At 35.7% G+C, this 27,879-nt stretch overlaps 1 protein-coding gene across 1 annotated transcript; it reads right to left on the bottom strand.

Annotated features, from left to right (window-relative positions):
• Nucleotides 1-9: 9 nt before the first annotated feature.
• Nucleotides 10-27,879, bottom strand: LOC131995206 (uncharacterized). The gene is made up of 3 exons (XM_059363468.1): nucleotides 27,721-27,879; nucleotides 17,139-17,528; nucleotides 10-289 (listed from the first exon to the last, which is right to left on the bottom strand). The coding sequence occupies exons 1-3, from the start codon at nucleotides 27,857-27,859 to the stop codon at nucleotides 213-215; spliced, it is 606 nt and encodes a 201-aa protein (XP_059219451.1). The 5' UTR covers nucleotides 27,860-27,879; the 3' UTR covers nucleotides 10-212.

Raw genomic sequence — 27,879 nt, 5'->3', positions numbered from 1 at the left:
ATAAAACGATTTAGGTAAATTTTTTGCGCTTGCCTTGCCGACAGTAAGTGATTGAAAACAGGCGTGTAGAGTTTATTCTTTTAATACTGGGTTAAAATATCCACTGATTGCAGACATTAAAATATTTAGTTTAAACAAAATTTTGTACTAACACTATTGCAGAAGACGAAATAAATATTAAAAAAAAAAAATAAATATTAAATAAAAATATATTATAGGACTCCGTCGAATTTGTTCAGTGCAGTCGTTGTAAATTCGAAGATCTCGTCAATACGCTTCTTCAAGGCATCTGAAAAGGAAAGAAGAAGTTGTATTTATTAATTTGAGCTATTAACAATCTTTTTTCTTTCAATATATATATATATATATATATATATATATATATAAACAATTCATTATTATTATTTATGAAGGGTGGTTTTTTAGCTATTATATTTTGACAACACGGGTTCAAACAGCTCACACAGGCTTTGTGTTTTATTTCACTATCAAACCCCTTTAGTTTGGTCTATAATTTAGACATGAATTGTCTTAAGAAAGTTCATTGCAGGCTTCTTCTTTTTTATGGTCAGAGCTCAATGGGTACGTAAATAAGCAGAATTGTCGATTTTGGAGTGAAGATCAGCTAGAAGCATTGCAAGAGCTATCAATGCGTTCAGAAAAAGTCACAGTTTGGAGCGGTTTATGGTCTGGTGGCATCATTGCACCGTGCTTCTTCAAAGATGATGAGAATCGTAACGTAACTGTGAATAGTGAGCTACCATGAGATGATATCCAATTTTTTTTGCCCAAAATGCAAGAGCTTGACTTGCATGACATGTGGTTTCAAGAAGACGGTGCCACAATCCACACAGCACGAGTAACAATGGACTTATTGAGAGGCTCTTAAGCAATCACCCTTTATTTAAACGGCACTAAATTGATTACGAATGACAACATTTTCCAAAAATGTAATTGAGAATAAAAACGTTTTTAACTAAAAAAATACAATAAATTGAACTAATATTTTTTTTTTAAGTCATCAACATGTTCGTGTCACTAAGAAATATAACGTGATGTTGATACATAGAAAGATTTTGTACAACAGCTGAAGGGATTAGCTAATTGTAGCAAAATTAAAGTCTCCATATTCCAAATTAGGATGTAGATTTAATTTCAAGGCTACAGACGGGAGGATGGAGAGCAGCACTCCACCATCACTGATGATTAGGCTAGCCACCTAAGAAACATTTACAATAGGCGTGCATGTGATCAAATCCAATCTGTTGTCTGGCAATTTCTTTTCAGTAATCAATAAAAATCCTCAATTTCTTGTGGTATTCATTCAACTCAAGGCGTATTTATAAGGTGGCCGCATCGGCGAATTGCTACAGCAAAGCATCTTTTTGGAAATATGCCAACATTTGTATACCGGGCGAAAAAAATCGATTCGCCGTGACGTTTAAAATTTACAGCATATTTGCTTGAACCAATCAGAGCAAGAAGAAAGAATTTTATTAATATTTGAGTGCAAATATTGCAAATTTTGCCATGAACATTCCGCTAAGTAACAGGGGCAAACTTCTCACATATCAATAAGTGCAGTCCGATTCAAGTTAAAGCTCAATAATAAGGGGTCTCCTTTTTATAGCCGAGTCCAAACGGCGTGCCGCAGTGCGACACCTTTTTGGAGAGAAGTTTTACATGGCATAGTACCTCACAAATGTTGCCAGCATTAGGAGGGGAAAATCACCGCTGAAATTTTTTCTGATGGTTTCGCCAGGATTCGAACCCAGGCGTTCAGTGTCATAGGCGTCATGCTAACCTCTTCGCTACAGTGGCCACCTTAATATTTGAGTGTCAAGCAAGTAAAAATCAAATTCCAGAGTTTTTACCCTCAAAACTACCAAGATGGCAGGTTTAAATAGTTATCACTAGGTTATTGTAGCGATAAAATAGCTACCAAGTGTAGATCAGGGGAGTTCTGGCTCAATTCCAATTGGGCTGGCATTGTTTCCAACTTCATATTGAGTTCGTACTATTTTGATGAGCAGGATAATTAGTCTTCCACTAGCAAAGGGCTCAAATAGGAATATTGTGATTAGAGCTCAGTCACCACAAGAACGGGTTTTATACCTCTTTTTGAAGCTCTTGGATATTTGTGGGATTTTTAGATCATTTTAAAAGGAAGGGGTTAAAGTTTGTTGGCTACGAGAATGACGTTTAATCTTGGTGTGCGGCCGTTCGGAGTGCATATAGTATGCTGCCAAGATTGAGGTTACTTGGTGTGTTCAGGGGACAACTCCTACATGTGGTGAAGCTGCCGCTCTCACTACTGATAGGGGTCCTTACAAGCCATTGCAATGTTAGAATTTGGACGTCGCGCTGGACGCATGACGGATTTACGCATGATTTGTGGGGATGAGGAGCAGTTATGAAACGGCAGATGGGAGGGAACTTCTTCAGCCCGCCTGGCTTCCATTAATATCATGCGTGTTGGCTCCTTATCTTCTTCATTCTAATGTCTAGCATTGCACTGCCGTAAATTTCGTCTGTGTTCTTCAGCTCTTTTTAAATTTTTTTCGGAGGCAACATAATGAACCTTGTTCCCTGAGTGAAGCTGATGGCGATTAAGGTTGTTAGACGTTTAGCATTATATAACCTATGTTTAAGAACCATAACAGCAGCAAACACAAAAATCAATTTAGAGAATTTTTATTTTGAAGTTTACATTTTAATAGGGCGAATTCAAAAATGAATCAAGTTCCATCAGCTTTGCTGATGCGGCCACTTTATTAAATACGCCTTGAGCCAATAGGTAAAATAGACTTATCAACAAATTTTCGTTTTGTTCTGGCAACATTTTCAGTTTCCATAGCAATTTTCATTTAGTGGCGTTTTGAATACATCCGAAACCCGGGTTAAAAAATCATTGCGAGCATGTGTATTCTCACTTTCAATGTAATTACTGATGAAATATACACCTAATTTAGATTTTTGTTAAAAAAGTACATAAATAAATAACAAAAATCTGCAACTCAAAAATAACATTTTGTTTTTCTGTTCCATGAACCGGTCTTATTTAGAATCCGAGCATATCATGAAATTATTTATTATACTGAAATTTACAATTTATTCAAAAATCGCGAAAACAAAGAAACAAAATCTACATTATGGATGAAAAAATCGGCATTTCAAATATTTCGTCTTTTTGTTACATCAAAACGTGCAATATCAAAATTGAAATTTTGTTCACATGTTGAAGTTCTGGTGCATACACAGTCAGAATTGATTATTAGTTTGTGAATAACAAAAATACATATTTTCACTATTTTCGGTTTATAAACCTATTTTATTTTTTTGTGAATAATGTTGTTAGTCTTTAACTCAGAGAAATATGTTTTTTGATATCAACAAATTTCTTCGCTGCTTTCAAAATAAATTTGTTTAACATTGCAGGAAACAGTTTCAACTTTTTGAACTTCTAAACATTAATTTACATTTCCTACGTATTTATGTACATTTGTCACAATTTTAGACGCACATTTTTGGTTGTAAAGCTTAAATATGATTTTAGTAGATATTTTTGTTTTGTTTTTTTTTTCTTAGAAAATTTTATAAAATTGAGTTTTTAAACTCAAAAAATTAAAAGATAAGGTGAAATATACAACTTCTCAAAGTATTTATGACATGTAACATAACACAACAGCAGAAAATGTTTGCCGGTTTGCAAACAATTGTTACCTTTCCATTTCCTAGCAGACTATCTGTTGTTACTCCAAAAATTTTCGTTGAGTTTACTAACAAATTTCTCTGAGTGTTACTTTTTTTGCAATATTGTAGGTGTTTTTTTGCGATCTCTTGTTTTCTCTTTCCATTTCCAAAAAAATCTCTATCATTGAGCTCGTCTCGAAAGAGAAACAAAGGAACAAACAACATTTTTTTATTCATGTACAACATATCAATTATTTATTATACCCTCCATGGGGGAATACTAATTTCGTCATTCCGTTTGTAACACATCGAAATATGCATCTAAGACCCCATATGTGAAATATGCGTCTAAGACCACCCTTGTACAGCTCCAATAGCAAGTCAATTTTTAACCATTGGAATTTGCTTGCCTATAGAGATATACCGGGAAAAGAATTTGACAAATGTGATCCATGGTGGAGGGTATATAAGATTCGACCCGGACGAAATTAGAACGCTTTTTTTAAAATGGGAACCAATTCTGTCACTTTGACATACAAAAGGTGTTCTATAGTCTCTTCTTCTTCGATGTCCTCACGGCTGCTGCAAAAGTCGTTACTGGCAACCTTCAGTTTATCAGCATGTTTTCCGATTAAACAGTGACCTTCATGACGGACATAATGACTGAGACGTCTGTTCTAGCCAGTGACAGCAAAGCGGTAGACCTCTTCAAGCCTAGATTAGGCCACATAATTTTGGAATGCTCACTGCCCCATCTTTGTAACCATTTATCATTCGTTGTCCTTCGTGCCTGGTCCTGAAAACTTAGCTCACATTTCGCTAGAGGCATACCCAGAGATTCCATTATCCCTGGAATGTGTCTAGCAAGCTCATCCGCTTTACAATTCCCTGGGATATCTCTGTGGCACGGCACTCAGGACAGGTTAATTTTGAACTGTACAGCGATCTAGTTGAGAGATCTGCGACGGTCAGGTCTGTTTTGTGTTCAGAAATACGTTCATTAAAATTTTTTTCTTTAGACAAATTAATTTTTGCGGGGCTCGGGCGCGATAGACCCTCCTGGCTACGTCCCTCCGAGCTATATCAGGCTAAGGGCCGATTTAGACCATATTGGACATCATACGTAAAGTCGTTGTGCAAAATTTCAGCCTAATTGGAAGAGGGTTGCGCCCGTCTAGGACCTCAATAAGTACAACCGGAAGATCGGTTTCTATGGGTATTGTATTGGATTATACCAAATTCTTTAGACTGGAAGCCACTAAGTCAAGATGTAAAAATTTAACGGGTCTAATTCAAACAAAAACGCTGCAATTTAGTGACAAACGCTTAAGAATATACAATGACGGAAATTGATAAAAATAAAATTGCAATTTATTTTAATAAAACTGTAGTAAAATCCACTCCAAACGTCGTATGTGTGGGTATGCCTCTAGCCACATGTAAGCTAAGTTTTCAGGACCAGGCCCGAAGGGCAACGAATGATAGATGGTCACAAAGAGGGGGCTGTGAGCACTCCAATACTGCGTGGCCTAATATAGACTTGAATAGGTCTACTGCTTTGTTGTCATTGGCTAAAACAGACGTCTCAGTCATGACAGACGTCATGTCCGCCGTGACAGGTCACTGGTTAATCGGAAAACATGCTGACAGACTGAAGGTTGCCAGCAACGACTTTTGTAGAAGCTGTGAGGACATCGAAGAAGAAGAAACTATAGAACACCATCTGTGTGTGTGTCCCGCACTAGCAGTTAGAAGGAGTTCCACTTTAGGTTCTCATTACTTTAAGAACCTGTCTGATTTAGCGGATGTGAACATTCGCAAGTTATTGGGCTTTTTAAAGCGATCTGGATGGTTCAACGGTAGGAACTAGAAGGCATCTTCCTTCTTCTGTTCCTGTAGTATCACAATGGACTGCCACTTAAACCTAACCTTACCTAACACATGACTACTTTTAGTCATATTAGGAAATTTTAATATTATTTAGAAAAAAATTCTGTAAGCTGAACTGTTCGAAAATTAGTTATTCAAAATCATAAGTATTCTGATGACTGTATGTATGTGAGGGAAGCAAGACATTTTGATTGAGTGTCAATCATGAAAATTTGAACACATGCTTGAACATTTCTGATTCAACAATGATTGAAACAAAGAGAGTAAGACTGCGAGTAAAGCACTGTTTATCGCCGAGTTACACTCATATACAGGGTGCGCCAGAGAAATTTACTTATTTGAAAAAAACTCCCGAGCGGTGAGTTTGGCGAGGAGGGTCTAAAGGAAGTGCATTTGGAGGGGGAAGTCCCAAGATTGTTTTTTCTCTCGAGTCAGTGGCCATCATTCTCTGGTCTAGGAAGCAGCAGCCCTTGGCTGTTGAGGGCTTCTTTTATAACGGTCGCTCACTTGTACGTTCGCTTTGAAGATCCTCCTGCCGCAGCCTGTGTTTGGCTCAATCACTCTTATTTTTGCATTGCAAATAAGATAGAGGAAACATAATATTCTAATAATCTCCCGTTTAAAGCTGAGTATTCTGTTCAGCTTTTCCGGCGGAATGCTGTCCATGTAAAAAACGTCGGCGAAACGCTTGGGGAAAATCATTACATAATTACCAGGTAGTGTATCGTAAACAGCTGAGTAAATTTTTTTCGCGAAGTGCACTATCTGCCAACGAGTTTTGGTTGTGTGTGTGTGTGTATTATAGTTAAGAACCATACACATAAACAACGAAAAATGGCGCAAACTAGTAATATACGCTAAATCAGAGTTGCACTAGTCACTGATTTTGACAGATAGTGCACTCAACATTTTGTTGTTGGGCAAATGCCGCTACCTGTAAATGAATATATCTTGGAGGAAAATAGGAGGAAAAGTAGTACTCTGTTTATAGTGAGGAAAAAGGCAAAAAAGAAATGTTAGTGGCAACGCTTGACATCATTATCTGCATCATTTTTGTTTTATTGGTTTCAATTGTTCGTTTTTATACCCACCATTCATTTTGTGATTCCGTTTGCAACACATCGAAATATCCATTTCCGACCCTATAAAGTATATATATTCTTGATCAGCGTAAGAATCTAAGACAATCTAGACATGTCCGCACGTCTGTCCGTCTGTCTGTTGAAATCACGCTACAGTCTTTAAAAATAGAGATATTGAGCTGAAACTTTGCACAGATTCTTTTTTTGACCATAAGCAGGTTAAGTTCGAGATATCTTGATATAGCCCCCATATAGACTGATCCGCCGATTTAGGGTCTTAGGCCCATAAAAGCCTTATTTATTATCCGTTTTTGCTGAAATTTGGGACAGTGAGTTGTGTTAGGCCCTTCAACGTCCTTCATCAACTTGGCTCAGATCGGTCTAGATTTGAATATAGCTGCCATATAAACCGAACCTCCGATTTAGGGTCTAAGGCCCATAAAAGCCACATTTATTATCCGATTTCGCTGAAATTTGGGACAGTGAGTTTTTCCCAGATCGGCCCAGATTTGGATATAGCTGCCATATAGACCGATCCTCCGATTTAGGGTCTTAGGCCCACAAAAGCCACATTTATTATTCGATTTTGATGAAATTTGGGACAGTGAATTGTGTTAGACCCTTCGACATCCTTCTTCAATTTGGCCCTGATCGGTTCAGATTTGGATGTAACTGCCATACAGACCGATCTCTCGATTTAAGGTTTTGGGCCCATAAAATGCGTATTTATTGTCCGATGTCGCCGAAATTTGGGACAGTGACTTAAGTTAAGCCCCTTGACATACTTCTGCAATATCGCACAGATCGGCCCAGATTTGGATATAGCTTCCATATAGACCGATATCTCGGTTTTAGGTTTTGGGGCCATAAAAGACGCATTTAATGTCCGATGTCGCTGAAATTTGAGACAGTGAGTTTAGTTAGGCTCTTCGACGTCCTTCTTCAATTTGGCCCAGATCGGCCCAGATTTGAACATAGCTGCCATATAGACCTATCTCTTGATTTAAGGTTTTGGGCCCATAAAAGGGGCATTTATTGTCCGATTTCGCTGAAATTTGCCACAATGATTCATGTTAGGCTTTTCGACATCCGTGTCGTATATGGTTCAGATCGTTTTATTTTTAGATATAGCTACTATACTTATTAGTATTTGGTCCAAATCGGAACATATATTGAAATAAATGCTATGGGACATAACGTATGCAATTTTCACCGGATTTTGATGAAACGTGGTTTACATATATACCCGAGGTGGTGGGTATCCAAAGTTCGGCCCGGCCGAACTTAACGCCTTTTTACTTGTTTTCTTTTAGTTATTTTATTTATTTGCTTAAAAAATTATAAAACCATAAGTGCAGATCAAAAATGTCTTTTGGTATGAAAATAAATTCCGCTCGCGGAACAATTAAAGATTTCCGCGACTATTCCGAAAATAGATTGGAATACCAACTTTAGGACAGAAAGTGATTCACACAGTTTATACTATTAAATAACAATTTTGAATGCATATAATGAAAAATATGTAAATACAGTCTCGCGCAAGACAAAAGCAACGCTTTTTCACAATGATGAAAATATTCCTAAAATTCGACTTATACATTATGTATATACAAAGTCTTATAACCACTTTTTATATGGCTTCAAAAGCCATATAAAATTGCAATTGCATTTTCAGGTGTGCAAAACAAAAGCGACAAATTGATGGTTCATGTCAGTTGCACCATTTTTGACCATAGTTATACATCTAAAAGGCATAGATTATATTTAGAGGATAATTACTGACACAGACCAATCATCTTCTGCTATGTATCAAGAGATAGTGGCTAACTTTAACAACTTGCCTTGTACGTGGTCTCAATTGAGTTTAGAAGTTTTGTTTCTATGTAAAAATATAGTTAATTAAGACCAGTCAGCAACTGCAAGTCTTTAAGTTCTTTAAAGGGTTTTTTTATGTTATCGAGTCTATTTCGGACTGACAAATTTGCATTAAAATTGTGGTAAAACTGAAGGAAAAACAAGTTAAAACCTTTAAGCCTGAATTTCCTTGCTTGGAAATAGTCGAAAAGTATCTGGGATAAGGGCACTTGTATAAAAACAGACTCGCCGTGAACATGCTATTAAATTTTCGCTAAATATCTTATATATAAAATTCAATTTGTGTTTGTTTGTTTGTCGGTTTGTTCTGTATAGACACAAAAACGGCTGAATCGAAATATAGGCTATATAATTGAAAGGAAATATAGGCTATATAATTTTTTGATATTGGGAGGTGAAAGGTTTTGTACAGTAGAATACGAATATGGTATTGAAATTTGAGTCTAAGTACCCATCGGACCGCCCCAACTCCAAAACTCCCCCAAACTAACATATTGGACGTTCATTTCAATATTTTTTTTTTTTTTTTTTTTTTTTTTTTTTTTTATTTTAATTGCAACTAGCTTTCAATAAGAAGCTAACAAGCAATTTTTTTCAAATTTAACATAATTATCATTGAAAATATGTAAATTTTATATAATCTATCTGAAAATTTATTTTACATTGGAAACAAAAAGAAAATAAATAAGTTTAAAGCTCATGATATTAAGAGATCATAGGGTTTAGTTCTATTCAGTCTACGTCTGGTACTTGGATCATTGAGATTAATGGCTTCTGGATTTACATGAAGGCGTAATCTGGCATCATGTTTCGTTGCTGCAATTGATATTTCCTCTGACACTGTGTTCATGCGGAGGTCTCTATGGAGATCACTGTTGCGAACATACCAAGGGGCGTTAACTATGCTCCTTAGTACTTTATTTTGAAAATTTTGAATCATGTAGATATATTTCTTATGCGTGCAACCCCATAGTTGGATGCCATATAGCCATATTGGTTTTAATTGTTGATTATATAAAAGTAATTTGTTTTGAATGGAAAGTTCAGATTTCCTGCCCATAAGATATTTGAGTTTTGACCATTTAATATTAAGTTCTTCGATTTTCTTCTTGACATGCGCTTTCCAGCGTAATTTCGAATCCAGGGTCATACCAAGATATTTCGCATTGTCCGAATAAGGGATACTGACTCCATTTATATGCACGGGGATGTTCCTGGTAGCTTTATTTGTAAAGTTTACATGAACCGACTTCGAATGGTTCAACTTTATTTGCCAAACAGAGGCCCAACGATTTATTTCATTAAGAGCTTGTTGCAATTTAGTGATTGCTTGCTCCTCTGTATCTGCCACAGCAAGTATAGCAGTATCATCCGCAAAAGTTGCAATGACTGAGTTTGGTGGTTCTGGCAAATCGCTAGTGTATAAAAGATATAGGACGGGACCTAGGATACTTCCTTGAGGCACACCTGTACCAATTTTCTTCATGTCTGAGTAGGAGTCATCCTGTTTAATTCTGAAGAATCTATCCGATAAGAATGATTTTAGAAATTCAACATATATTTCAGGCAACATCCTGCTTAATTTCCTTATAAGCCCGACATGGCATACTTTGTCAAAAGCCTGCGACACATCTAAGAATACAGCAGAACATATTTTTTTATCCTCAAAGCTTTGTTCAATAGTATTAGTTATGCGGTGTATCTGGTCAATAGTTGAATGGGAATTTCTAAAACCAAATTGATGGTCTGGTATGAGATTTTTTTCTGCAATAATGGGGTTTAAACGACTCAAAAACAGTTTTTCTAGCAGTTTGGATAACATTGGTAGTAGAGATATTGGTCTATATGAGGTTACCTCTGTTGTAGGTTTACCTGGTTTAGGTATCATACGGATTTCTGCAATTTTCCAAAAAGTTGGCATTCTTCTTAACTTGAAGCAGGAATTAAATAATTGGGTTATTTTAATGATGCAATTATATGTAAGATTTCTTAGTATTTCAGTATTTATTAAGTCGAAACCTGGACATTTCTTTAGCTGCATACGGCCTATTTCTGCATATACCTCACCAACTGTAACATTCTCGATGCTTTGTTCGAAATTTCCTATACCTTCATTACCATTAGTTGGAACTTCATTGTTATTGGAGAAAACGTTCTCCATGTGTTCTGAAAATATTTGCGCCTTTTCCATATTCGTTTTGGCCCATGATGAGTCATCTTTTCTTATTGGATAATTTCTTGGTACAGGCCTCTTAACTCCTTTTGTTGCTTTCCAAAGTGAATAGTCGGTACTTTTATCAGTTGTTAACGACAACAGATGTTGCCTAAGTTCCATATCTCTGAAAAGTTTGGTTTCTGCACTGAGTTCCTTAGTGATTTTATTTAAGAGTGTCTTGTATGACGGATGTCTAGTTTGCTGCCATTTCTTACGTATTTTGCGTTTCAGTTGAATTTTTTCTCTAATATATACCGGGTAGGTTTGTTCAGAAGCAGTACTTCGATAATCAGGAGTACTTTGCCATGCGGCTTTCTGAATAGTTGCAGTTAGTATTTCAACTTCATTTTCCAAATCGTCTACAGAGATTGGTGCTTCGACTTTCAAATCTGCATTCCACAAGATTAAATTGAAATATTGCCAGTCGGTAAATTTATTTATCAAAAAGGGTGGAGGCTCTTTTGTTAGTATTTTTTCAAAAAGTGTAAGGAAGATTGGAGAGTGGTCTGAGCTTAGATCAAAACCATTTTCTATTTTTATTCGGGACGTCGATATTTTTTTGACCAGAAAAAAGTCTATTAAGTCGGGAATTTTGTTTGTATCAGTTGGCCAATAGGTTGGTGTACCTGATGAGATTATTGAGCAACCAGTATCATTCGACGCTTTGAGTAGTTCTCTGCCTTTTGTAGTTGTTAATCGGGATCCCCAGTGAGTATGTTTGGCGTTAAAGTCGCCTCCAATAATGTGCCTGTCGTTGTGTTTTTCTATCAGCTGTTTATATTGTTCGTATTTAATTTGATGTTTCGGTGGACTGTAGAGAGCTGTTATGAGTAAATTTTCATTTTTAGTGAATATTTTTATTGTGGTAGCCTGAAATTCATCCGTTTTTATTTCCTCATCTTCTATATGCTTTATCGACTTCCTAACTATAACTGCGCTACCTCCTCTAGCAGTATTCGTTGGGTGAGTGGTATGATACACCTCGTAATTTTTGAATCTTATATATGATTGAGTAGTGAAATGGGTTTCTGATATTAGACAAACATCTATTTTCTCGTTGTTGAGCACGACTTCAAGCTCCCTTTGGTGTTTGTGGAGGCCATTGGCGTTCCATAACATAATCTTAAGCGGGTTATACATGTTTAGATACGTTTGATGTTTTCTCGAGATTAGCTAGTCTGATTTCAATAGTTTTAAAAAAGTTTTCTTGAGTACTAAGCCTACTGAGTATTTGTGACAGTATATTGTTTGGAGCTTCTGAAACGATATTTCCGGTGACACTCGCATATGATTGCGGGTTTTCATTGCTATTTCGTGGAATATTGGTGTATGGTATAGTACGCTTACTGGTTGATTGTAATTTCTTGTTTCTTAGCTTCTGCAACTCTTTGGCGACTTGACATCCTCGGTATGATGCGGGATGTTGTTCACCACAATTACAGCATTTTGGACGGTCTATTTCTTTATCGCATTCGTACGTTCATTTCAATATGGAGCTCAAATGAAAGGTATTCGGGAGTAGATTTCGTATCTGGCATACAAAATCAGATCGAAGTATAGGGGGTCACGCCACCCCTCAAAAATGCCATTAGACCCATTACGACTATATAATGCTTGGCTGAACCGATTTCCTTAAAATTTTTATAGATTGCGTACGTTTGACTGGAAGGAAACATAGGCTATATAATTTTTAGATATCGGCTGGAGGCGGACCCAACCCCTTCCCAAAAACGCTACCCATATCCGAAAGTGATCTGTTGGGCACAACAAGGGTATCAAGTGAAAGGTATTCGAGACCAGAAAACGAATAAAGTATTAAAATTTGGGTCCAAGTACTTCTCACACATAAATGAGTGTTTTCCGATTCAAGTTTAAACTCAATGATAAGGAAACTATTTTTATAGCCGAGTCTGAACGGCGTCCCGCAGTGCGACACCTCTTTGGGGAAAATGTTGTAAATGACCATGCATGGAAGTGTACCTCGTAAATGTCGCCAGCCACCACTTTGTCCGATGTTCTCGCCAGAATTCGAACGCGTTCATCGTCATAGGCTACAATTCGATATCGAATTCAGGGCGAAGTGTCCTCAGCCTAAAAAGATATTAGAGAGTTAAAGAAGGCGCAGCGGAGCGGGCACGGCTCGGCTAGTTAAATATATAAATTCGTTTTTTTTTTTTTCATAAATATCTTAATTTCTCTAATTTTTCTGTTCAATTTGAATACTTGCAGCAAAATGGAGTAAACAAAAAAAAAATATGATATGTTTACTGTCTGGCGTTTAATATCGTAATTTTTGGCCCTAGGTTTTCTATAGAGCATAGTTATATAATTATCAAGGTTAGGTTAGGTTGAAATAAGGGTGCAGATATTAATCGACCACATGCCACTATAGATATACACCTAAGCCAGTAATCGCCTTTTTTACGTTCTAAAAACTAAAAAGTAACCTCGAAAAAGAAAATCTAAGTTAGGAATTCCCTGCTACTTACAAAATCCTTAATTGCTTTATATAATTAGCTAAATATTTATATAATTAATTAATTATATAATTACCTAACCAAGGCAAGTTTTCAATCTCTTAATATACAGCAATTGGACATTATGTGAATGTACATTTACTTCTCCTCGGTTACACTGTGCTCTTTTTTGAATATACGAGCGTAATGTTTTGAGTTCGCTTTGCTTTTGCCTTAAACTCAAACATTTCACTATAATTGCTTACACAAATTAGATACTGATATATATTATCCTATTTTCTATACATATATTTCGAAAGTTGAATAAAATGGACGAAATTCAATCTTTTTATCGCGGATCATGACTCCTTGTCAAAAGACTCCTTGCTCAACAATCGCAGAACAAAATATTCAATAAAAATTCCATCTATACTAAAAGCATAGAGCGTTGCTATTGTTTTGCACACCCATTTTTGACTAACTGCACTTGTTTTCATATCTAAAGGCCAACATACATACAAAGCGGGAAAAATTTTATGAATATGCAATCTCCCATTGGTGCAGAAGTCCTCTAGTAATTTTCATTGATCTGTGTTAAGTACACGTTTAACAATAATTTCACTTCAGATGTTAAAAGTGTTCTCTTCGTTTTGCACGACACTGTATATATAAATACAAGCTCCATAAAAAATCTTTTAAATGAAAAATTTGAGAAAAAAATTAACACATTTTTTACGCTAATGACTAAGAAGTAGCAGTTAAAAACAATTATTCCTAGTGTAACATGAAGGTAATATCAGGCTATAGACCGATTCAGACCATATTTGACACGTATGTTGAAGACCATGGGAGAGGCTCAAGAAGTCAAGATCCCAGATCGGTTTATATGGCAGCTATATCAGGTTATGGACCGATTTGAACCGTACGTTGCACAGTTGTTGAAAGTCATTACGAAACATGTCATGCAAAATTTCAGCCAAATCGGATAGGATTTGTGCTCTCTAAATGCTCAAGAAGTCAAGACCCCAGGTCGGTTAATATGGCAGCTATATCAGGTTATGGACCGATTTGAACCGTACTTTGCACAGTTGTTGAAAGTCATAACGAAGCATGTCATGCAAAATTTCAGCCAAATCGGATAGGATTTGCGCCCTCTAAATGCTCAAGAAATCAAGACCCCAGGTCGGTTTATATGGCAGCTATATCAAAACATGGAGCGATATGGTCCATTTGCAATCCCAACCGACCTATACCTATAAGAAGTATTTGTGCAAAATTTAAAGCTGCTAGCTTTACTCCTTCGAAAGTTAGCTTGCTTTCGACAGACAGACAGACGGATGTGGCTAGATCGACATAAAGTGTCATGACGATCAAATATATATATACTTTATGGAGTCTGAGACGAATATTTCGAGTAGTTACAAACAGAATGACGAAATTAGTATACCCCCATCCTAGGGTGGATGGCATAAAATTTGGAAATGCCTGGGGAATCACTGAAAATAAATAATGTAAGTGCAACAGTTAAGCATGGTGGTGGTTCAATAATGTTTTGAGGTTGTATGTCGGCATAAGGAGTTGGAAATATACACCGGTATTCACAATACTTAATATAAATTTTAAATTGGCTTATTTTACAGGTTCCCTTTGTAGAACTGTCCAAAAATCCTATTTCAAATCTACATTAAGTTTTGTGAATAAGGTCCATTGTATTTATTGATGGAACAATGCACGCGAAAATGTATTTAAACATTTTAATGCTAAATCTTCCCTCGAGCGCTAGTAAATGGGTTTGAAATATAAAGTATTTATGTTCTAGGAAGACAACTATCCCACATACACAGTATCGGATGTCAAAACCTCACCGCAATATCCAGACACCAACACGATACAAAATCTTTGGTCACATTTGGAATCACGAATCAGACAACTTCAAATCACATCATGGCCAACCCTTAAACAACTGCCGTAGGAATAATGAGACAAAATCAACCCATAAATGTGTCGCAAATTGTTAGAATCGATGCCAAGGTGATTGGAGGCCATTTGAATACGAAGTACTATAGGTGATCGATATATAGTCCAAACTTTGTAATAAATTTACCGACGAATACTTTTGTGAGCAAGATGTTTTTAGTTTTTATACCCTACACCACCACTGTGGTACAGGGTATTATAACTTAGTGCATTTGATTGTAACACCCAAAATGAAGACAGATGGATCCATTGATAAGTATACCGATCGACTCAGAATCACTTTCTGATTCGATTTAGCCATGTCCTTCTGTCTGTCCATGTTAAATTGTGTACAAACTACAGGTCGCAATTTTTTCCGATCGTCTTCAAATTTGGTACAGACATGTTTTTCGGAATAGAGACGAATCCTATAGAAATTGGAAAAAATCTGTTCAGATTTGGGTATAGCTCCCATATATATATGCTCGTCCAATTTGCAGTAATAATGCAATAAAATGGTCATTTGTTGACCGAAATCCTTGAAATTTGGCGCAAAGGGTTTTCTCTGGACTTTTCATAGAAATCGGTTAAGATTTAGATATAGCTGCCATATGTGTATATCGCTCGATTTTCACTTCTAGAGCCACAGCAAGCGCATTTATTGTCCAATCTTGCCTGAACTTTGTACAACGCTTTCCTCATCAACTACTACAATATCTGAGAAGTAAGCTGCAAATCGGTTCAGATTTAGACATAGGTTCCATATATATGTTCATCCGATTTTGGGAAATATTGCAATAAAGTGCTCATTTGTTGACCTTAGTTATTACAGTTTGATCATATTTGCTCCAAATTTGATACGGGTTGTTTAATAACCCATCTGGAAACATCCATTAAAATTAGTTCAGAATTGGATATAGCTCCCACATTGTACTTATAGGGTAGGTGTAGGGTATTATACAGTCGGTATTGCCCGTCCTTTGCCCTTCCTTACTGGTTTTCTAAAGGGTGATTTTTTTGAGGTTAGGATTTTCATGCATTAGTATTTGACAGATCACGTGGGATTTCAGACATGGTGTCAAAGAGAAAGATGCTCAGTATGCTTTGACATTTCATCATGAATAGACTTACTAACGAGCAACGCTTGCAAATCATTGAATTTTATTACCAAAATCAGTGTTCGGTTCGAAATGTGTTCAAATTTTGACAAATTTTGTTCAGCGATGAGGCTCATTTCTGGTTGAATGGCTACGTAAATAAGCAAAATTGCCGCATTTGGAGTGAAGAGCAACCAGAAGCCGTTCAAGAACTGCCCATGCATCCCGAAAAATGCACTGTTTGGTGTGGTTTGTACGCTGGTGGAATCATTGGACCGTATTTTTTCAAAGATGCTGTTGGACGCAACGTTACGGTGAATGAACACATTTCGAACCGAACACTGATTTTGGTAATAAAATTCAATGATTTGCAAGCGTTGCTCGTTAGTAAGTCTATTCATGATGAAATGTCAAAGCATACTGAGCATCTTTCTCTTTGACACCATGTCTGAAATCCCATGTGATCTGTCAAATACTAATGCATGAAAATCCTAACCTCAAAAAAATCACCCTTTATACGTCTTAACGCATCTCGATATAAAACGAAAACTTATGCTAATCACTGCATGTGCGAATTTGATTATGGCAAAAAGCTTTGGTTCCTAAGTCATACTGGCTTCACATTAACATCACCAAAAACTTAACAGCAACAATCTGCAAAATATTATTGAAATGGCTTTACCTAAAAATGTAAAAACTCAAGGAACGTGTCGACGTACTTATCCATCTGATCCATCACACTTAATAGGTCATTGGTTTTTTTTACAACTACTGATGCAGTATATAATTATTAGATTCTTTTTTTTACCAGATTGTTAACACATCTGGTGCTTTCCAAACTAAATATGCTAAATATTGCTCGTAAAAAACTTACCTTGTTCAGATTCAACTTGTTTACTTTCCGTACTGTCATCATCCATTGGTATGCCTTCCTTAAACATTCCCTTTAATTTTGGCAAAAATAGCAACATACATATGATGCCAATGAACTTTACAATTTTTTTAAAAATCAAAAGTTTCAGAATTATCTTTCCGATTGTAAATAGATTAATTTTAGTTTTCAATTTCTCTAGTAGCGATAAGTGACCACCCGCATGGAATGGTATAGGTTTATAGTAAATAGGATGTGGGTTGCCGTAAACAGGGGCTGGTGGTCCATATATTGGTGCTGGCGGTCCATATATTGCCGGTTGTGTTGTAGGGGGCAAATACTGGTTATTTGGTGGGGGAGAATAGTGGTAACCTTCGAAATCGACATTGGATTCTGGAAGTGAATAATAAAATAATTTGTTAAATTGATGACTGTGACTCTGTGGTGAAGTTGACTGATGACAGATACTGTTGTGAGCATTGGTATGTAGATAAACATTATTTTCAAAAACAACAACTTTTGTTGAAAAAACGACAACGAAATTTGTTAATTTTCTTGGAACAATTCATTTTAAATCTCAGCGACCGAAATTACAAATTCGTGTTTGAAAGGCACTCTTTGCAAGCCAACATATAACAACAACAATAATATATCTTTAAGCCACCACATGAGCTTTGTTGCACAGTTTCGATGTAATGGTGTTTTGTATTTTATTTTGTTCGGCTCGCACTGCTTGTCTCGATTTTTTTTCTCGGATTTTTTCTCTGTCATGCTCTCTCTTCTATTTTATAATTTGAAGAGATTTGAACTCATGACCTTATATCCTCTAGTCTATCGACATCATTTTATTCATAATGAAATAACTTTATAAGGATTATTGCACAATAATAAATCAAATATTATTAAAAAACCACTTTTAAAATTTTTTTTGATTACTAAATATATATTTTTTTGCCGAATTTTCTGAAAAAATTTAAAGAAAAAATATCAAAAAAAATGTTTTTGACCCTCCGATCGATTGGAACCTGGGTTTGCAATTACTCAATGGGAAAGGAGTCTTGTAGTACGCGTACTTTAACAACTAGATCAACAAAAGAATTTGTTGAAAATTCGCAAAATTTTAATTATTTTGTCTGTCAAGTCTTTACAAAACTACTTCAACAAATAAGGTCTTCAATTCAATGCTAAAATTCGTGGATAATTTAAAGTTCTACATACAAATTTGGTATTTGGTTTTTTCTTAGAGTTATTATACCCTCCACCATAAGATGGGGGGTATACTCATTTCGCCATTCTGTTTGTAACTACTCGAAATATTCGTCTGAGACCCCATAAAGTATATATATTCTTGATCGTCGCGACATTTTATGTCGATCTAGCCATGTCCGTCCGTCTGTCTGTCGAAAGCACGCTAACTTCCGAAGGAGTAAAGCTAGCCGCTTGAAATTTTGCACAAATACTTCTTATTAGTGTAGGTCGGTTGGTATTGTAAATGGGCCATATCGGTCCATGTTCTGATATAGCTGCCATATAAACCGATCTTGGGTCTTGACTTCTTGAGCCTCTAGAGTGCGCAATTCTTATCCGATTGGAATGAAATTTTGCAAGACGTATTTTGCTATGATATCCAACAACTGTGCCAAGTATGGTTCAAATCGGTCCATAACCTGATATAGCTGCCATATAAACCGATCTTTGGTCTTGACTTCTTGAGCCTCTATACTCCTTCGATACTCCCTTTCTTTCAAAGGTATTTCAAGCCATGTCTGAGTTTGGTATCCCTGCAAAATTAATAAGACTGCAGGATGACACTGCTGATACGCGTTCCTCAGTAAGAATAGGAAAAAATCTCTCCGAACCATTTAATACCAAACGAGGTTTCAGACAAGGAGACAACCCATCGTGTGATGTCTTTAATATCCTGCTGGGGACGATTATACGAGATGCAGATGTGAATAGATATGGCACATTACTCACAAGAGAACACATGCAACTCGCCTATACCGACAACATCGACATCATAGGTCGGTCACCGGAAGTAGTAACTGCAGCCTTTGAAAGAATCAAAAGAGAGTCAGTGAAGACGAAATGGATGGTTTCAACTACCAAAACGCCCTGTACAACCGAGCAGATAAAGAAAATGGAGAAAGTTGGGAACCACAACTTTGAGATAGTCAGTAACTTTGTCTACCTCGGCACCGCCCTAACCGAAAAGAATGACACCAGTTTGAGATAAAGCAAAGAATAATACTGGCAAACAGATGCTACTTTGGACTAAGTAAGCAGTTTAGAAACAAGGCCACCTCTCGACAGACGAAGCTTACACTATACAAGACACTGATTCTACCCGTGCTGTTATATGGTTCTGAAGAATGGGTACTTGTGAAATCAGATGAGGCAGTGCTTGGAGTATTTGAGCGAAAGGTTCTTCGTAAAATATTTGGGGCAGATTGCGATAATGGAGAATATAGGCGCCGTATGAACCACGAGCTGTATGACGACGATAGCATAGCTACACGCATCAAAATACAACGGCTGCGTTGGCTAGGTTATGTTTTCAGAATGGATGAAGAAGCTCCAGCAAAGAAGAATTTTGAAGGTAAACACGGTGGTACACGCAAACCGGGAAGACACCTCGAAACTAAGTGTCAGAAATTTAGAATGAGCGCAGAAGATCGAGGCGCTTGAAACGCTATTCTATGTTCGGCTAGTGGAGCAAATATTCTGTCATATCCAGTTAAAGTAAAGTAAGTAAGTAATATTATTCACCTGCTCCGGCTACCAGACTACAGATATATTCCAGGAGTTATAGGCTAGCTTGGGAACTGGAGTCTTTGGGTATACCTCTAGCAACATGTAAGCTAAATCTTCAGGATGATGCCCGAGGGCCAATGACACTGGCAAGCAGAAGGAGTTCCATTTTAGGTTCTTACTGCTTTTAGAACTTATCTGAACTAATGGATGTGAGCATTTGCAGGTTTTTGGTTTTCAAAGCCATCTGGACGGTAGGAACTAGAAGGCATCTTCCTTTTAATTTTCTTGTGGCATCACAATAGCAAAAAAAAGTGTGAGTCTGATTGCAGACCGCCAGTTAAACATAAAGTTTGCTTTCGCTTATCGAAACATATTAAAGGGCTAGTACTATGCTCGTGATTCACAGTGGAAACCCCATGTTTTTCGCGATCACTTTTTTTAAACGCTACAAAAATCTCAACGATAACATTACAAATTTTATAAAATTTTACCATAAGTAATGTTGGAATTTATATTGAAGGAATCAGCAAACTTTTTTACTCGAAAATATTTCTTTTCACTAAGCTTTATGTCCAATTTTTTTATTAAGTATGAAGAGACAATTTGTAAAATTGGGGAAGAAAAGCTCACCGCTTGCTGAGTTGGTAGTGAGATCGGAAAATACGTGCAGGAACCTTGGGTTCGATTCTCACATGGTAAGTCTGATTTGAGTGGGTTACAAGAAGCTAACTTAGCGATATTATTATTACTAGCCAACCCAGTAGAGCTAGCAAACTAGCGATGTTCGCAATATTCGATATTTTCGATATTTCTAATAATAAATATCGATAGTACCGATACTATCGTTTATTTCCTATTCTACCTATATTTAAAACGAAAAAGAGAAGTAAATATCAGGGTATCGGTTTATATAAAAGCAATATCAATGCATGGACCTATTAAATCCAATTTTACTAAAGTCAGTTGGAAATCGGATGAATATTGTGCCCTCTATAGGCCCAAGAAGAAAAAGCGATCTAATATAGAGGTTTAATGAGGAAGCGTTTTGAACGATATTTGAAATACTCAACAAGAAGGACGATTGAAAAATCTATGATTCCGATACATTCACAATTGGATCGCTAGTTTTTTTTACCAATTTTACAAATAGTGTAACTTCGCCGATAGAAAAGAAAAAATGTAAATCTTGGTTTAATTAAGAAATTAAACCAATTAAAAATGTTGCCGAAATCGGTCCTATAATAGATTTTTTTATTATTAATACACGATTTTGTAATTTGCATTTATGGTGAGCAGAATATTTCAATTAAAGCGGTTATCAACTCAATTAACAAATTTATTGCATATAGTTATTGTATATCGTCACAGTTAACTGACTCAGTTGAAGTAAATAATTGATAAAATATTTTGTCTTTATTTAAAACAAAAAATCTAATGATTTTTTCAAAAATAGAGGATCTTATTGATACAACAAAGGATAACTAATATATGCATCTCAATACTCGGAAAAGACCTTGAGCTTATATATGTATATTGTTGCGTAGGCGCTGTCCCGACGACAAAACAATTTTGCTGCTTCAAACCAAAGCCAATAAAAGAACATTGTGTACCAAGGGGGATTTAAGAAGGTGGTGTCACGCGAACAGCTGACAATAGCCGGCCAGTTTGACGGTATTAAGATGTCAATTTTGTCTTTACATTCACAGCAAACCACCCCATTTTTTTTGAACATTCTCTTTGTTTGTGTTTGTCTTTCTCTCATTTTATCTGGAAACGTACACACACGGGCACAATCTTTCTCTCATTTAAGCTGTACACGTACAAACATGAGCGCAAGTTTCTTTGATTGTGTTGAGAATAATTTCATTTTTGAAATGATATCTTGTGATAAATGAGACCACCTTTAATTGTTTCGCCATGATTGTGTACAGGTATTTTCTTCGATTACGTCTCATACAATTGTTGTATCTGTAAATTGTATATTGAAATAAATTGTAGTTTAAATAAATTGTAATGGAAACCAACCTTGGCATTTCGCGTATAATATGTCGAAGTATTGATCCACATGAAGAGATATATTTTAGAGTTATGCTTCTGTCAACAATATTAAGATGCTTAAATTATAGATGGATAATTAAATATAACATTAATATACATAAAAACCTTGTTCATTTTCTACAATGCTCTCTATTTTCGAGTTTCTCAATGCAATTCTGGCATTTATATATCACATCTTAGAATTTTTGTTAACAAAAAAAATCACATCACACTATAAATTTATTTCGTTGAATTTTAGGCCATTTTATACTATCTAGAGTCTTTTTTCAAAATAATTTTCGTTCAGCCACTTGTTTTCTTGAATTACATCAGGGATGCTCAAAATGAGAAGCAAGCAATTTTGTTTTTGTATTCAGTGGTTTAAGCGTACACATATTTGTCTCATTAGAACTTCTATTCGGATTACATGTGTGTGAAGAGAACACATTACCATCTTGTTTTTTTGAGAAAACAGATAAATCCGTTTATGCTATTAAGTAACACTTTTAATTCGTGTAATTAAAGATTTGTTCAACATATGTCTTTTTTACCAATCACACTCAGCAAAAACTCTTATTACAAAATAACCGGATAGGTAAGCTCATTCAAAAAGTAAAACTAAAAACTAATTACTTTTACATGGCTATGTCCTAGGAGGAAAGTCCTTCCGCACAAACATACCAATAGTTCAAAAATAAGAACTTATGCCTAAGCATAAAGTTGTCAAAAAATAATGACATATTATCTTAGTTGAACGTTTGCTAAAAAATAACTACTTAGACTCAAACATGTTCGAGCATTTCCCCACCAACACGTTCTCAAAGCTCGGTTTCTTTGAAGAAAACAAATTTTATATAACTCAAATAATAAATGAAATTAAAACTTAACCTTCATCGTAGCCGAGAGTTGAACCAAGAACCTTCCGTTTTCAAAGCAGACGCTCTGCGCATTCATCCACATTACTGTTCTTTGAATAATACACTATTTTCTCCTTTCAATATTAGCTAACAACACATAAGCAAACTTTAATTATATTTCATTAAAGATGGCCAGGCCTTGTGTTTATGCACAGAGCGTACATCAAAAGATTTACAATACAAAGGTCCCGAGTTCGAACCTCGGACCAGCAAAATCTTTTTAAATTTTTTTATTTCTTTAAAATTACGCACACAGCATGGGGTACAATCAACAAGCCATATGGACTTGCCAATAAAATGGAGGTCCCTTTTCATTGATCTTTACCATGATCTTTACCATGTATCTCATGGGTATGAGATAATTTTGCCCACAGTTTCTTAATGGCATTTTTATCAATACCAAGGTTAAAACAATGATTTTTTTTTCTATTATTACAAATAAGTGATTATTCTTGAGCTTCATCGAATGTTGTATGTAATGACATTTGTACTACAGGTAACAAATATGGTATTCCTGCTCATAACTCGTTATATTTTAGCAGCTACTAAATCTAAGTATAATGAGTTATCCATTATTTAACATGCCAAAAATAATGACATGTAGTTACCAAGTTTTTGCTGGGCATGTCATGATTTAATGAAAAATAGAACTTTAATGTTAAAAATTATCAAAGCAATTAATCACTTTGTTAAATATATTTTTAATAATCAAAATCAAGTTTAGTTGATTGATTTGAGGACAATATTTTTTCTTGTGTATCGATAGGAAAGACACCAATCAATATTCAGTCAAAAACTAAAATATCGATAGTGCCATCGATATTTTGCCAGCTATACCACCTACCAGACAATAGAATTCCTATTGATGAATTTTACCACTCTCAAAAAAATAGTAACCACGAATAACGATTAGAAACCTGACGTTTTCGTTTGTTTCATTCTTAAGAGTCGCCTAAGAGAGGAGGAAAAGGAATTTGGGGAACAAAAGAACTGAAGAAAAACACAAGAAAGTTAAAAAGTGTTTTGTAAAAACAATTTAAAGTTTTTCACAGTCGATTGAAAACTAGCTAAATCAGATTCATAGTTCGTAAACAGTTCTGTTAAAATTCTCCCTTGTCTTAGCTATCTTCGTAAATTTCTAATGTTTGTACTTGATGCCTCTCAAAAAGAATCGATGGTTTATCCAGTATTCATTTACTGTCTGTGTACCACCCAGACAGGCTCGGCTGTGTATTCTTGTACATTACACAGAATAAAAATTTTCTTGTATTTGTAATTTGAAATGTACCCTTTGGCGTTGTTAGGGAATAGGCGACCTTCCATATATCCCGTTTTTTCATCATAGAATCATTCTTCTCTGCAAACATTTCAAGAAAATCGGTTACTTCATTGTTTAGTCTTTGGACGCACAAACAAAAAAATTAATATTTTATACAAAAAAAGATATGAGCCCATCAAATAATGCAAAATAGTGCACTCTCTCCCTTCCTCATTTCAACTGTCCAGTAACTATTTCGTTCATTAAGTGCATAGTATATCTACACAATTAGTTACTTTCACTTAGCAGAATCATTCGTAACTGGCTATCTTTTTGTACCCTCCACCATAGGACAGAGGTACACTTATTTCGTCACTTTGTTTCTAACACATCCAAATATTGATCTCAGTCTCATCAAAGTATATATATTCTTGATCGTCTTGACATTCTTAGTCAGTTTAGCCGTGCCCGTTCGTCTGTTTAGAGCACGCTAACTTTCGAAGGAATAAAGTTAGGTGCTTGAATTTTTGCAGAAATACTTCTTATTATTTTCCATGTTTTGATAAAGGCGCCATATAAATCGATTTTTATCTTGACTTCTTGAGCTTCTAGAGGGCACAATTTATCTCTAATCTGTCTCAAATTTTGCATGAGTGTTTTGATATGAGTTCCATCAACAGTTCTTAGTATGGTCCAAATCGGTTTGTAGCCTGATATAGCTGCCATATAAACCGATATCGGATCTTAACTTCTTAAGCCTTTAGAGGGTGCAATTTTTCTCCAATCTGGCTCATATTTTGCGAGGTGTTTTTTTTTTACTTCCAACAACTAAATCGGGTTATAACCTGTTACAGCTCCCATATAAACCGATCTCCCGATTAGTCTTCTTGAACCTCTAGAGGGAGCAATTCTTATCCGATCGGGCTGAAATTTTGTACAACGAATTTTCTTTAACATACGTGCCAAATATAATATGAAACGGTCCATAACCTTATATACTTCCTATATAAACCTATCTCCCGATTTTGCTCCTTACTACTCCTAACTTCTTGAGCCCCTATCTATCGCAATTCCCAACATCCAAACCAAGTATGGTCCGAATCGGTCTATTATCCATTATCATTTGTTTGCCAAAGAACTTGACAATTGCGATTTGGTGGAGGATACTTAAGACTCGGCCCGATTTTTATACCCACCACCCTAGGATAGGGGGTATATTCATTTAGTCATTTCGTTTGCAACACATCGAAATATCAATTTCCGACCCTACAAAGTATATATATTTCGGATCGTCGTAAAAGTCTAAGACGATTAAACGATGTCCGTGTGTCTGTCCGTTCGTCTATCCGTCCGTCTGTTATAATCACTCTTCAAAAATTGAGATATTGAGCTGAAATTTGGCACAGATATGTCTTTATGATGCAAGTTCTTAATGTTAAATTCTTGAACGGGCCAAATCGGACCATATTTGGATATAGCTGCTATATAGACCGATTTTCCGATAAAGGGTTTAATGCTCATAAAAACTTTATTTTTCATCCGATTTTGGTGAAATTTGAAACAGTGAGTAGTTTAAGGCCTCCCGACAATTGACCCAAATGTGGTTCAGATCGGACTATATTTAGATATAGCTACCATATAGACCGATCTCCCGATAAAGGGTCTGAAAACCATAAAAGCTTTATTTATTACCCGATTTCGCTGAAATTTGCCATATTTTAAGCCTCCCGACATCTAACCTAAATATGGATTAGATCGGTCGATATTTAAATATAGCTGCCATATAGACCGATCTCCTGATAAAGGGTCTGAAGCCCATAAAAGCTTTATTTATTACCCGATTTCGCTGAAATTTAAACAATGGGTTTAAATCTGACCCAAATATAGTTCAGATCGGACTATATTTAGATATAGCTACCATATAGACCGATCTCCCAAAAAAGTGTTTGAAGACCATAAAAGCTTTATTTATTACCCGATTTCGCTGAAATTTGCCATAATAAGTTATTTTAAGCCTCCCGACATCTAACCTAAATATGGATTAGATCGGTCGATATTTAAATATAGCTGCCATATAGACCGATCTCCCGATAAAGGGTCTGAAGCCCATAAAAGCTTTATTTTTTAGCCGATTTCGGTGAAATTTGAATCATTAATTAGACCCAAATAGCTCTACTTATTACCCGATTTCGCTGAAATTTAAACAATGGGTTTAAATCTGACCCAAATATATTTCAGATCGGACTATATTTAGATATAGCTGCCATATAGACCGATCTCCCTATAAGGGGTTTGAAGGCCATAAAAGCTTTATTTATTATCCGATTTCGATTGAAATTTGGAATTTCAATAGCTCTACTTATTACCCGATTTCGTTGAAATTTGAAACAGTGGGTAATTTTAGTCTGAAGGTCATAAAAGCTTTATTTATTATCCGATTTCGCTGAAATTTGGAATCCGTCCCAAATATGGTTTGTATCGGACAATATTTAGATATAACTTCCATACAGAGCGATCTGCCGATAAAGAGTCTGAAGCTCATAAAAGCATTATTTTTTATCCGATTTCGCTGAAATTTGGAATACAAAATTCAACTGTGACAAATATTTATTTGACCACTCAATGTCCGTGCCGAATTTGGGTGCATACGTTATCCAATTTTCACCAGATTGTGGCGAAAGGGGGTTTACATATACACCCGAGGTGGTGGGTATCCAAAGTTCGGCCCGGCCGAACTTAATGCCTCTTTAAAACGTTGAGATGCTTGAGACGATGTTTTTTGTTAACTCCTATTGTCCTTTTCTATTGTAGGTTTATACATGTTTTTTTTTTTAAATTTCATAAAACAAAAACGTGCGACATTTTTTTTTTTTTGGGACAAGATCGAGGCGCTTGGAAATCTATTCTACGTTCGGCTAGAGGAACACATATTCTGTAATGGTCAACTTAAGTAAGTAAGATAGTACTCACTGTTACTAACAACAAGCATTTACTTCAAGCACTATCGTTTGAGTTCTTTTTTGGTAAAAAATTCGAGTGTTTGTTGTTTTAATTGGTTGACCAGAATAAATCCTTAACACCTCCAGATAGATTTTTTTTAATAAAAAAAAAAAATCCTTTGCTTGACCTTCTAGTTTTCCACTTTTGTTTCTATTAGTTTAGAAAACGTCCAAGTAACTTCACAAAGGTTATCCACGGCGGTTGTATAAAAGATTAGGACCAGACAAGTGTTCATCGCTTTTATTTGTTGTGCATGTTTTCGACTTCACTCACAAAAAAAAAATAACGTTTCTAGAGGCTGGCCATACTTGGCGTTATGATTCTCGTTTTTGAAACATAGGCTGGCATAAACGCCACACAAAATACGTTACACATTTCTTTACTTTGCTAGATTGCAACAGAAATCTAATTTTCGGCTCTAAAAGAAGCCGAAAATTAGCCAAGAGCAATAAACTGCAGCTAGAATAAAAACTGCAGCTAGATTCACAGTTTCACGATATCAGATCTCGAAATAAGGACATAAATATAGAATTTAGTTGCCGTTTTACACAATATTCGATTATTTATTTATAAGGTTATGCTGGTACATTTCTATTATTACCGATTTGTATTAACTAACCAGAGTCTGTAATTGTCTGTGAGGTTTGGAGGGCGTTTATATATGTATCTTCAGGATATGAAGCTTCACTTCGACATAAATTGACACAAACGACTAAATACACTGTTAGTAATTGATTTGAATATTTCAACAGTGTCATTTTCACTGCTCACTGCTTGT

This window comes from Stomoxys calcitrans, chromosome 2, assembly GCF_963082655.1.
Source record: "Stomoxys calcitrans chromosome 2, idStoCalc2.1, whole genome shotgun sequence".
NCBI classification, from domain to species: domain Eukaryota; kingdom Metazoa; phylum Arthropoda; class Insecta; order Diptera; family Muscidae; genus Stomoxys; species Stomoxys calcitrans.
Note: the sequence above shows the minus strand (reverse complement) of the source record. Positions and strands in the feature narration are given on the sequence as shown.